At 45.4% G+C, this 12,862-nt stretch overlaps 1 protein-coding gene and 1 long non-coding RNA gene across 3 annotated transcripts in view; one reads left to right on the top strand and one right to left on the bottom strand.

Annotated features, from left to right (window-relative positions):
* The window catches only part of ASAH1 (N-acylsphingosine amidohydrolase 1), a 34,789-nt gene extending 34,288 nt beyond the window's left edge, over nucleotides 1–501 (bottom strand). Inside the window, exon 1 of the mRNA XM_070408254.1 lies at nucleotides 383–501. Coding sequence (XP_070264355.1) covers nucleotides 383–460 — 78 coding nt within the window. The 5' untranslated portion in view covers nucleotides 461–501. The remainder of the gene's footprint in view (nucleotides 1–382) is intronic.
* A 297-nt stretch (nucleotides 502–798) lies between these two features.
* On the top strand, nucleotides 799–12,438 carry LOC139004852 (uncharacterized). 2 transcript variants are annotated; one of them, XR_011470622.1, is made up of 3 exons: nucleotides 799–1,062; nucleotides 6,266–6,406; nucleotides 11,944–12,438. It is a non-coding gene; the product is annotated as an uncharacterized lncRNA (long non-coding RNA). The 2 variants fall into 2 exon arrangements; XR_011470621.1 differs by lacking the exon at nucleotides 6,266–6,406.
* The last annotated feature ends 424 nt before the right edge of the window (nucleotides 12,439–12,862 follow it).

The following is a 12,862-nucleotide window of genomic DNA, read 5'->3' as shown; positions in this document are numbered from 1 at the left end:
ACTGCCCCGGCTGCACCGCCCCAGCACCGCGTCAGGGGCCGGGAGTGCCCGAGTCATCAGGCCGGCCGGCCCTCGCTCCAGTGAGCCATGCACACAGGTCGCCTGGAAGTTTTCCTCTTCTCAGCGGTTCAGAATGCGCGCGCCCGGAACGGGGGGCACCAGGGCACCCCCTGAAAATGGGGGTGTAAATCACAGCCTCCGTTCTGCGGAGCCCAGGAGCTCCCTGGCAGGTGTGCTGCTAACAGCGGGGCCCCCTCCACCTGCACCCCTGTGCCCCCCGCGCAGGAAACCGCCGACACCTGTCCAGATGCAGCGGGGACCAGGTGTCCCCACGCCCCGCCTCCCGGCCACGCCCGCACCTGCGACCCTCGAGCTCACCCACCGGCGGCGCGTGCTGCGCCAGGGCCACGGCCGCGGCCACGGCCAGGAAGCCGGCACTCAGGCGACTCCGGCCCAGCATCGTTCCAGCCGCCGACGCCGCTCCGAGAAGCGCAGAGGCCGCGAGAGGCACCTCCTGGGCCGGGGCGGACCGCGCCCTCCGCCACGTGACGCGCGCCCGGGACGTACCACCGCGGCGGGGGGGGAGGGCGCGGAGGAGACGGGGCAGGAGGGCAGGATGGCGCTCCTCCGTGTCGCGGGAAGGGCAGCAGGGGCAGGGTCTCCCTCCCGCCCAGGCATGGAGGAGGAGGGATCCCCAGGATGGTTGGCAGGGCGGGCGGTTAAGGCCGTGCTGTGGTCGGACCCCCCTCCCGCGGGCAGTGGTTGGGCCGATCCGCAGCCCCGCCCCGACGGGGTGGCTCCCGGGCGGGATCCTGCTCCGCGGCTCCCCGCACGGACTTCGAAGCCTGGGGAGCGGGGGGCCTCCCGCGTCCGGCCGCAGGTGGCAGGAGGCGGGAGGTCTCGCTCCCCTCGGGCCCGGTGCCACCTGTGCAGCATCCCCACATGGCCCGGGGCGAGGGCTGCGCTCGGGCCGCGCGCTGCCAAATTCCCACGAAACGGACCCAACTCACAAAGGTCGGAGAATGCGGCCCAACGCGCGCCCCCGACCCACCTTTGCCCGAAGTGAGTGAGGCTATTCATCCCGACCCTGGGCCGCTGGACGGCCTCGGGTGCCTGGGGCCGGGAGGGGGCGCCCCATGGAGACCCCACGCCGCGAATTTCCTACTTAGGCTTTCGCAGCAGATGACGGGCACAGAATGGAGGCTTCGGTGACTTCGCTTAGCCAGCGGTTCTCAACCTGTGGGTCGCGATCCCTTTGGGGGTCGAACGACCCTTTCACGGGGGTCGCCTAAGACCATCTGAAAACACATATGTAATTACATATTGTTTTTGTGATTAATCAGTATACTTTAATTATGTTCAATTTGTAACAATGAAATTGCGGGTCACCACAACATGAGGAACTGTATTAAAGGGTCGCGGCATTAGGAAGGTTGAGAACCACTGGAACTTAGACTCCGGCGGGGTGAACCCTCCCCTTGGATGTGTGCAGCCTCCGCGGCTGTGTGCTCGCCCCTAAGTGAAGGGCTGCAGGTCGGCAGGACTGAGCTGACCTGCAGGAGGGTCGGCAGCCCGGAAAAGCAGCAGGTGACCGGTGTATGTGCCTGGCATTCGTGCCTCAGGTCACCCTGGCAGGATGCGTTACTTAAAAGTCCAGCAGGAAATCCTCGCCTTCTCGTTGAGTCTCTGACGTTTCAACTAGCATTTTTCGTTCCTATAAAACCCAGAATACTGTCACTAACATCTTCATACATTTGTGTGTGTGTGTGTGTGTGTGTGTGTGTGTGTGTGTGTGTGTGAAATTGCAATTTTACCCATTTTGTATTACTTCCTTAGAAAAACAATCCTTTTGTTGGAAATGAGAACTTGATGTTTTGGTATGTGTGCGTGTTTGCTAGGCTTTTTTTTTTTCTGTACATGAGTCTTTCTCTTTGAGGAGGAAGTTTGACTTTTGAAATATAACACATGATTAAAGTGAGTTCCTGATTCAACATTAAGCAAGCAGATCATTGACATGCTCACGAATTCAAAAAATGTTTACTGTCAACGTACAGTGTACCAAGCAGGGAACAAAAAAAACAATTCTTCCCTCATGAGGTTTTCAGTCTAGAAGAGAAGTAGACAATAAGCATCATCAGTAAGAAAACTGATATAGGATGCTAGAAGGCAATAAATGTCACCTAGTAAATGCAGAGGGAGGGGATCAAGAGCGGGGAGGGGCACAATGTTAAAAAGATGGGCGGCGTGGGCATTGTTGCGAAAGTGATGTTTGAGCAGAGAGATTTGAAGGAGGTGGCCTTGGGGATGCCCAGGGAGGAGGATTCCAGGCAGAGGAAGCAGCTGGGGCGAAGGCTTACATGTGAGAATGTGCCTGGTGTGCCCTGCTAATGCAGTACATCAGCGTGAGTGGGGCAGAAGGAAGAGGGGGAAGAAGTAGACAAGTCCGAGAGGAAAGTCGGGTAGGGCAGATTATATGGGCCATTAGGAGCCATTGTGAAAGCCCTGACTTCACTCTGGGCAAATGGGTAATGTGTAAATAGGTCGAATTCTGTTGGACCTAGAGAACTCCTGTCTTTTAGTATATAAATCGCTATTTGGATTAAAGATCGTTCACCTTAAATAATACAGAGGGCACTTCAAACATTTTTTTTTTTTCCTATGAGAGGTTGTTAATTGATGGCAAAATCAGATTCCTTATGCAGAAACCCTATTTTGTCATAATATTCTTAGGCACAATTTTCATATAATTTTGCATTTAACTTTCAAAGGCCTTTTATATGCTACTTATTCTATTTTCAGACAAATTAAGAATTATTCTACTTGCCTAAAATTATACCATTTTGTGCATTATTTCTTCTTACAATACATCCTTTTTCTGTTTGTTTTTTAACCTAACCGATTCTTCAGTACTAGAAATGCATAGAAAGCCAAGGCAAGGTGTGTGGCCATAGGAAACCCTGCCATGGTTGGAGATATACTGACATATTAATATAAAATGGTATTTAAATGGACAAATGAATGACTGTGTCCACGGGAAGGGTGGTTCAAATACTACCTTCACAGCAAGCATCAAGTATAAGGTTTGGGTGACCTGCTTACTATGCAAGAGTCAGCATCAGTAATCAAATTGTTTATCAGAATAGCTGAAGTGCTTGGCCTGCTGTGGACCTTCTCCAATCTCCTACTAACATTCCTAGGTTCCTGAGCTGGAGCCTTGTTTTAAAATCATTGCAATCTAACTACCCCACCCTAAATGAAATCTATCACACATAATAGCATCACATTAACCAGAACAGGTATGACTTGATTTATAAAACTGAATATTAAAAAAAATGCATTCTAGATCAAGAAACATAGTTCTAAATATAAACATTTACCAGAGTAATTGCCAATCAGTACTTTTGTTTAAAGAAAAAGGCTTAGTATATTTAAAATGTACTCTTGCGTTTCAAAGCTTAGATTTTTGTCCATCTTTTCAGGAGAATGAAAGATGTAAAAAATGGGAAAATCAGAGGTCATGCAAAATTATCACACAATTCTTTCTCTCCAGTAGCTTTATCACACTAAGAAAGAGTACTTGTTTTCAGCTTTACTTTTCCATAGAAAAATATGTTAAATCATTACCTTCAGCTCAAGGTATTCCATTACACACCTACTAATTTAGTGCTCACATTTAATCTAATTGTCCTCCCCATATAATGGCAAAATAAAATAGTTAGCTTAATTATCCGTCATTTTTAACATTATACACACACACACACACACATATATATATGTGTGTGTTTTTATATATATATATATATATATATATATTGATTTCAGAGAGGAAGGGAGAGAGACATCAATGATGAGAGAGAATCATTGATTTGGCTGCCTTCTGCACACCCCCTACTGGGGAGTGAGTGGGCAACCCAGGCATGTACCCTTGACCCGAATTGAACCCAGGACCCTTCAGTCCTCAGGCCGACACTCTATCCACTGAGCCAAACTGTCTAGGGCTTAACTTATCTTTCTGTTTCCTTGTGAAACATTTTTTTTTTTTAATACATTTTATTGATTTTTTACAGAGAGGAAGGGAGAGAGATAGAGAGTCAGAAACATCGATGAGAGAGAAACATCGATCAGCTGCCTCCTGCACATCTCCCACTGGGGATGTGCCCGCAACCCAGGCACATGCCCTTAACCGGAATCGAACCTGGGACCCCTCAGTCTGCAGGCCGACGCTCCATCCACTGAGCCAAACCGGTTTTGGCATTGTGAAACATTTTTGATGTCGGATTGAGTCTCTGATACTTGAACCAAGTTTGAGTTTGAAGAGCCATTTATCATCCTCTTTCCACTTTCTTCAATAAGACATAGGTTTCTGACCTGACTTATCCAGTCAACTCAAATCCAATCATCTCTAAACCTTTTTGTTGATGACTTTACATTCCTGCATACTTTACATAAAGTACCTATGTGGCTGCTCCCCAGCCCCTCCTCTCCTGCCCTCGGGGATCCCTTTCATGGTTATTTTTACATAAACCATTACAGTTACCTATTTAACACTCCAACAAGTTGTTTCTCATAAGTTTGTGGTAAATTCATGTATCCTCTCAATAAATTTTGAGCACTTACTCTATATTCTATATGCTGGGTAAACTAGTGAACAAACGACACCTGCCCTCCTGGCAATCAGGCTTATGGAAGAGGAAAATGAAGATTTGGGGCGGGGGGGGGGGGGGGGGGGGGGGGCGGGGGTGTAAATCAAAGGACATCTGAAAAACTCTTTTTTACAAAATATATTTTTATTGATTTCAGAGAGGAGGGGAGAGGGAGAGAGATAGAAATATCAATGATGTGAGAGAATCATGCTCCACACTGGGGATCGAGCCCTTGACTTGGGCACATGCCCTGACCAGGAATCGAACCCTGACCTCCTGGTTCATAGGTTGACACTCAATCACTGAGCCACACTGGCTGGGCTGGAGAACTTTCAATACATTTAGCTTATTATTCCTTACTCTAATCTCTAGTTTAATGTTGTGGATGCTTCACCAACCTCAGTTCCACTCCTCCATTATGTAGGTGGGCCGTGCCTGGCCTGACCTTTAAGGTTCTCCTAGCTCTGTTGCCCCAGTACTTAACTTCAACCTTTGCCACTGGGACTCTTGAATCCAGCAGGCCATGGTGTGGAACTCAGGGCTTTTGTCCTGTGATTGAGGCACTTGTCCTTTCTCTTCTAACAGGAAAGAAAGCTGGTAGTTCCCATTGCTGCTGGCATTCATGTTGTTAACTTGTAGGGCGGCCCCTGAGGATGAATAGATACTGTGGGCAGCACAGAAGAGAGATGGGAAGAAACTGGGTCATTAAGACATTGTTAAGCTGCTAGTTCAACCCTTCACGGAGCCTGTCCAACAGCTGGACGCTTCATGAACGTGGGCCATCATTCTTCTTTATCATTTGATCCAGGTCAAGTTGGTTTGATTGCAGGTGGCATTATTGTATCTGAGAGTATCCTCACAGACGTGCTCACTAGAATAGGTATTTCTACCTTCTCAAAAGCAGAGGAGGATTTATTGTAAAGCTGGACCACTTCAGTTTCAGGACCTCCCTTGCTCTGGCCTCTTCCTAGCCTTCTACCTAATTTTGCACTTGCAATTTTTTTTTTTTTTGTTAAAGAAGACCATCTAAATTGTATAAGCTTCAGGCCTCACAAAACCTGGATCTACTGTCAGATGTTTGGGGGAGAAAACGTCCACCTTTCTCTCCAGTTCCCTCAATTCTTGTCTCCCTAGGGAGGAGTGACTTACCTAAATGGTAAGTGGCGGGAAGGGTCACTGTGGCCCGGCCTCTCTGGCTCTGTCGTTGACACCTGCCTGCCCACAGTGGTAAGCTTAGTACAACAGCCCTGGGTGACCAGCGCGACAGGGGAAGTAGTTGCCACCTTTGACCACATCTTCCAAAATTGGCACCTCTTCAACAAACTTGTCAAACACCATGGTAACGGCATGGCTGCAAAAACTAAAGAGAGCATCACGGAGGGCTGGCACTGGGAGACTGGAGAGAAGGGAGACAAAGAACGGAGCCCCTGTAAGGTCTTGCATCTGCTGCTCCCCAGCCCCTCCTCTCCTGCCCTCGGGGATCCCTTTCATGTTTGAAAATGGCCTTGCCCTTGGCAGGCAGTTTGCATTTGTCAAGTGACTGAGTGTCTGAGGTCATCCCAGAGGAGAAAGAGTGGTGTTCCCTTCTTGGTCTCAGGTCCGAGCTGTTTTCTTTATTTCAGTGTAATCGGCAGTAAAGCTGTGATTGATCCCCATCTGATGCCTGTGTCTATTTCTCAATTGTTTCCCAACTTGGATGGTAAGGAGAGGAATTATCACCCTGAAATGACAACAAAAGTCAGCAATAGCAAATACAGTAACAGGTATGTATGTGAAGTGCTGTATGACCAACTAAAAGGACCAAGCAGATCACTAGGTGATATGAAAGATACACATGCGATAAAATACGGATTCCTGATCTCGGGGGCTTTACAACTGGAAAAGAAAATTATATATATATATATATATATATATATGGAGGCTGACCACAATTCAGACATATTCTATATAATAAAGAGCTAATATGTTACTTAGACCAAACAGCAGAACGATCGTCCGGACAACCTTCCAGACGAAGCTGGGGCTGCAGGGCTGTGAGGGCCAAGCCTCTTGTATGAATTTTGTGCATTGGGCCTCTAGTTTATATATATATATATATATATATATATATATATATATATATATTCAGTTATATTGGGTTGAACCATATGAAATTGCCATTTTTATAGGTTAAAAAGTAGTTGAATAACAACACTTTCACATGCCAACTTAATATTACCAACATCCAAAACATACCTGCTTCCCCTCACCCCTTGAAAAATTTTCACACCTGACTTACCGTCACTGTTTCTAATATGATTCCCGTCAACATTCTTTTTTTATTTTTATGTTTTATTTTTCTCTTGTCAACATTCTTGGTGATTAAAATGTCCACAGAGACAATCCTTCCAATATTCTGGTTTCTGTACCTCTTCTCTTGCAATGTTCTTGGCCTCTATTTTATCTTACTACCCAATTCCACAATTGTCTTAGATATTGGAGCACTTCATTTTTCTTTGGAATACCATTTTCTGTTGATTCTTCTCTTCCTTACTGGCTACCTCTTGAAGAACCTCGGTTGGTTTCACCTGATCAGCTGACCTCTGTCTGTAGGGGTGCCCCTGGGCTCAGTCTTCAGATGCCTTATTTTTCTTTACTTATGCTCACCCCTTATGTGATCTCATCCAATCTGATGACTTTAATGCCTTTGTTATATCGATGACTCTTCAATCTGTCCCTAGTGCAGATCTATTCCCTGAACTCAGACTCTTCTATCTAGCTGTCTTCTTGACATCACTACTGTGGATATCTCATAGGCATCTTAAACTTATCATGTCTAAAAATGAACTCTCTTCTCTCTTTTCTCTGTGTCCCAATCCACATTGTTGCTTTCTCAATCTTCCCTACCTCATTTTCTAGTTTGCTTTAGGCTAGATCTTACAGTCACCTTTGACTCTTCTTTCTTACCACACACCCAGCACACTAGTAAATCCTTTTGGCTCTACCTTCAAAATATATTATAGCAGAATCCGACCACTTCTCACCGCTTCTGCTTCTGTATGGGTTCAAGCGATTCTCCTCTGGATCATTGCAATAAACTCATGATTGGTTTCCCTGCCTTTTCCCATCCCCTATCTACTGTCCACATAAATCAGATCATGTCACTCTTCTCCTCAGAATCCTCCAGTGAATGAAAGCCAGTGATCTTGCATGACCTACCAGGTCACTCAGGGTCTGGCTAGCCTCCTGCTACTTCTCTGATCTCATATCCTACCAGCTCCACCTTTTCTCATCAAGCTTGGCCACACTGGTCTTCCACACAGACTTCAAACATGTCAAGTATGTTCTACCTGAGGAGCTTCATACTTAGTGCTCCCCTCTCTGCAATGTTCTTTCCCACATACACCTACGTGGCCGAGGCAAATGCTCAAGTAGCCCCTTGTTCTGGACGCCTTCCCACAGCATCATATGTAACACAAGGCTCCCCAGGCCCTCCTCACCCTCCTTTCCCCACTGGACCTGACTCCAGTCATCATCACCATCTGGCCTACTCATACTTACTTTTCATTTGCTTAGCATCTGGCCTCTTTTGACTAGAATGTACACTCCCCAGGGCAGGGATTTTGTTTTGTTTGCTGCTTAGTCTTAGCACCTGGAACAATGTCTGGCACATAATAGCACTCAATAACAAATACTTTTGAATACATAAAACAACTAAAGGAACTGCACTAACACCTCATACCAAAAGGTGTTTAAAATAATATAAGGTATCACCAATCACAAATGGATTGTTTTCCAAAAGTTTTTAAAAAATCTTTTTTGTTGAAAGTATTACATATGTCCCCATTTATCCCCCATTGACCTCTTCTAGCCCGCCCCTGCCCCTGCCCCTGCCCCTGCCCCCGCCCCCATCTCCGCCTCCCTATTTTCTAAATGTTTTTAAGTCAGGTGTTTGGAAACCAATATGCATTTTCCATGTGAATATGAAGTAAGTTATTACCCCATCTCATGGTTGAGAAATCTGAGGCATAGGTTAAGTAACTATGCTTAGGTCCTGATTCAAAGACATATATACCTAACCACTACACTAAATTCCACTGTGTAGACAGGCCACAAAACCTTGGTAAGTCAGCTAGTTCTGACTTAAAGTATTTTATAAAAAGGAAGGACTACAATGAAAGACACCTATCTTACACAAGAACAGCTACATTTAGAGTCTAGATTGACCTCTTAGCTTTTTAGATTGTTCACTCAATTACACCCATTCTCTGCTGGGTCTTTCTGCTTTCAGCAGCATATCTGCTTTCTTCCCACCCATCAGTCTCCCTATTTTCTTGCTATCCTTCCCTCTCCAGCTAAGATTCCATGGTCCATCATTTCAACCACTCACTTGCCAGTGTATTAGATGCTCTTGCTGTTTGTCCTTTCACGGCCCATTCTGTGAAATTGCAACTCTGGATGAATATAACTATTTGTATCTTCTGCATACTGTACCCGGGCTGCTGAGTTTTGTGCATAGGTTTATTGATGGTAGCCATTCTGGCAGGTGTAAGGTGATACCTCATTGTCTGATGATTAGTGACACTGAGCATTTTTTCATTCGTCTCTTGGCCATTTGTATGTCCTCTTTGGAGAAGTGTCTATTCAGGTCCTCTGCCCATATTTTAATTGGATTCTCTGTCTTCCTTTTGTCGAGTTGTAGGAGTACTGTATATATTTTAGAAATTAACCCCTTATCGGATGCATCATTGACAAATATGTTCTCCCGTATGGTGGGTTCCCTTTTCATTTTGATGCTGATTTCTTTATTTTTTCTAAAGGCTTGTGAGGAGCTGCAACTGCCTGCTATATTTTATTTCTTTTTAAAAATATATTTTATTGATTTTTTTTTTTTACAGAGAGGAAGGGAGAGGGAAAGAGAGAAACATCGATGAGAGAGAAACATCAATCAGCTACCTCCTGCACACCTCCCGCTGGTACATGCCCAGGAATCAAACCCGGGACCCCTCAGTCCGCAGGCTGACACTCTATCCACTGAGCCAAACCAGTTAGGGCTCTTTTGTTGTTTTAATAAGGAGTGCCATTCATGGTACCTTATTTGCTATACTAGGAAGTGCTGGTTTTATAAAATCAATGTGAAACTTCCCACTTCTTTGGGTTTGATAGGAGAGGAGAAATCCCAGGAAAGAAGAAAAGAGCAATCAGTGTATTCAGTTTGTGGCTCTGTGGAGTAAGTGGTAGATGTGTCAGCACCATCCCCAACTCCTGCGTGCGAGTTGCAGTAATGGGGCGGGGAGGAGGAGCAGGAGACAGAGTAGTCAATGTGTCCTCAGACATGCAAGATGAGTTTTCATTTTTCATTTCTTATTTACACTTTATAGCAAATCAACCAGCAATTTTTTTAATATTAATGAGAAAAAACAGGATCCTGATTACACTTGGAACATGGCAAGATGTGGGATTTCTTATAGGTAAGATGTTTGTTGCATAGGAGAATATCAACATTGGATGGTAAAATACTTTTTATTCTATGAGCTCAGTAACTATTAATTATATACTGTACTAAAAGGAAAATAATTCATTAGGCTTAGAAATAAAACACTAACTGCAGAAAATTAAATCTAATAACACAGAGGGCTTAAGACGGAGAAAGTACATTTCAAAACTTTTACAGTGGCTCTAGCTGGTTTGGCTCAGTGGACAGAGCGTCGGCCTGCAGACCAAAGGGTCCAGGGTTTGATTCTGGTCAAGGGCAAGTACCTAGGTTGCAGGCGCCTCCCTGGGCCCTGGTAGGGGCGTGTGCAGGAGGCAACCAATTGACGTGTTTCTCTTACATCGATATTTCTCTTTGTCTCTCTTCCATTCTCTCTTCAAAAAAAGGAAATATATCCTCAGGTGAGGGTTAAAAAAGAAAAAGAAAGTTTTTACAGTGAAAAGTGCAATGGGTAAAGGGTGAACAGCATGTTCCAAGAGGGTCATTCTGAGTTGGAGATGAGGATGTCCAATCTAGGATTTCCAATCAAGGTGTAGCAAAAGCAAAATGTGTAACCTAGCTGCTCTGTAGTTAATTTAAGGTAGAGTAAAAGATTAGTGGGACAGAGGCGACAGACTTTTAAGTCAAAAATGTAAGGTCACAATGGTGTGGATGCTGAAGTCAGTGGCACGGAGGATGGGAGCTCAGTGAGCCAGGTCTCAGGTGGGTCCAGGCATGGTGACGAGCCGTGCAGAACTGCAGTGGCCATGGGCGGGGGCTAGGTGCTCCAGGCCTGGGTGGATGGGTCAGGAGGAGTTTCAAGCCGGGCCCTGGAGCCATGGTATAGGATCCTCCAACGCCAGTCACACCAGGATGAGGCTGAATTCAGCAGGCGTAAAATCAGAAGGGGCATTTTCATGGGAGGGTCGAGAGGAAGTTTGTTTATTGGAAATTTTTCGTTTACCCTTCTGCTAAGCGCTTAAATCTTCGCCCATTTCTCCGGGTTGTGAAAGAGCTCAGAGGAGTGGCGTGAAGGTTATGGCGGTAAAGGGAACACGGTAAAGGACAGTGGGTAATCGTGGGTGCAGAGGTGGAAGAGGTTCAGGCAGTGACGGGACATGTTGAAGGCCTTCTAGAGAGGATTTTGGGGTTAAAAAATGAGGAACAAGGCAGCATGCAGGAAGGTTCTGATTCTGTAGGCAACTGGGGAAGTTATTTTCCTAAACAACAAAAGAAAGGGACACATTCCCACAGTCCAGCTGCTGTGCTTTAACGCTGATCTAAACGAGGGCCCATGGGCCGAGGAACCGTTGAACAGCTGAGGAACCGTTGAACAGCCGAGGAACCGTTGAACAGCCGAGGCTGGTCTGAGGCCCACTGGTCGTTTCCAACACAAGCCACCACCCTTTAGACACCACAGGTAGCCTCAGCCTGAACGAGTGCGAGTGGCTGGCTAAACTACTCTCTCAGTTCTCCAGGTAGATCCCTGTGTGGTTTTTCTGGTACCAGTAAAACAGAAACAAAAACAAACAAAACAAAACAAAAAAGGAGGGGGGGATGCCTTGAAGGAATATATTTAGGAGCAGGAGAAGAAAACAGGGACTAATCTTGTGAGGCAGGCATAAGGGAATCATAAAGAAGAAGAATAGAGAAGACAGTGGAAGCGTAAGGCATTGCCTGTTTCCTCCGGTGTGACTGCAGCTATGCATTGCCTACATGTGTGGCAGGTGCAGTTCGGGAGCGAAGGTCAGGAGTTATGACTTGATTCCTGACTCTGGAGTCTTCAGTCTCCACCTTCCTAAAGGAGTGAAGAGATGTGCTTTGTTTACTTGCTTCTCTTCCTTACAGTTCCACTTGTTCTGAGGACCGGAATGAGGAAACCATGAGAGAAAAATAAACACCAGCAAGAGTACTGCACCCTGCTCTCTCCGGCAGCACTTGGCACAGGATTACAGAACCTCGTTAGGTCGTCAAATGCTGTAAGGTAAACCCCTGCAGATTTTGATTTATAAGTCCTCGCTGTACGCTCTGAAAAGAATATGTATTCTTCGAGAAACACAAAGGCAGTGTTGAAACGCACAGCTAACTGGAAAGAAAGCCTATTGTTTCTCCTTCAAAGAAAAGAAGCCTCAGTAATAGTTAAAGTGCCCTAGTGCCATACAATTACACAGAAATACACTAATAGTGGCAGAGAGTATCCTGACGTAGAGTACACGGAAATGCCAAAAAGCAAAACCTGCCTTAACGCCATCAAGTTCCTTTCATGAAATGTGCACTTTAAAAGAATTTGTAAACTAATAGATGGGTGAGAAAAGAGGAAATAAAATTTCTTCTTTTATGGAATTATTCTTTTGGTTTCTAATCTTCTCATGAAATGAAATGGATTTCAGTATGTGTGAGCCCCAAAATATGTTAATGGACTTTACCTGCATTAAGCCTCTCAGGCTAATATTCTTGATCAGGATAAAAACATAAAATAATAACATCATGAAAAGAAAGTCAGTTATGATTTCCCGTCTCAGTTAAGAAAACTATCATGTCATCATAACTTAGTGAATATAATATGGAATTAAGCCAGCATATTTTAATATGTTCTTCTGTGCCATCAGTGTTTAGAATGACTGAGTAAATGTAATTTCTGCAACAGGGAGTTGAAGCCATGGGCTGATTAGTGTTTACCCCGGGACTGACGCAGGAACTCCATCATGTTGGGGTGGGTGCTGGGTTACCTGGTGTGATGGTATCTGTACCTAGAAAAGCCCAGGCA

Source organism: Myotis yumanensis, unplaced genomic scaffold (genome assembly GCF_028538775.1).
Source record: "Myotis yumanensis isolate MYYU_CA2020_CCGP unplaced genomic scaffold, mMyoYum1.0.hap1 SCAF_3, whole genome shotgun sequence".
Classification (NCBI taxonomy): domain Eukaryota; kingdom Metazoa; phylum Chordata; class Mammalia; order Chiroptera; family Vespertilionidae; genus Myotis; species Myotis yumanensis.
This window is presented reverse-complemented; position numbering and strand designations above follow the sequence as displayed.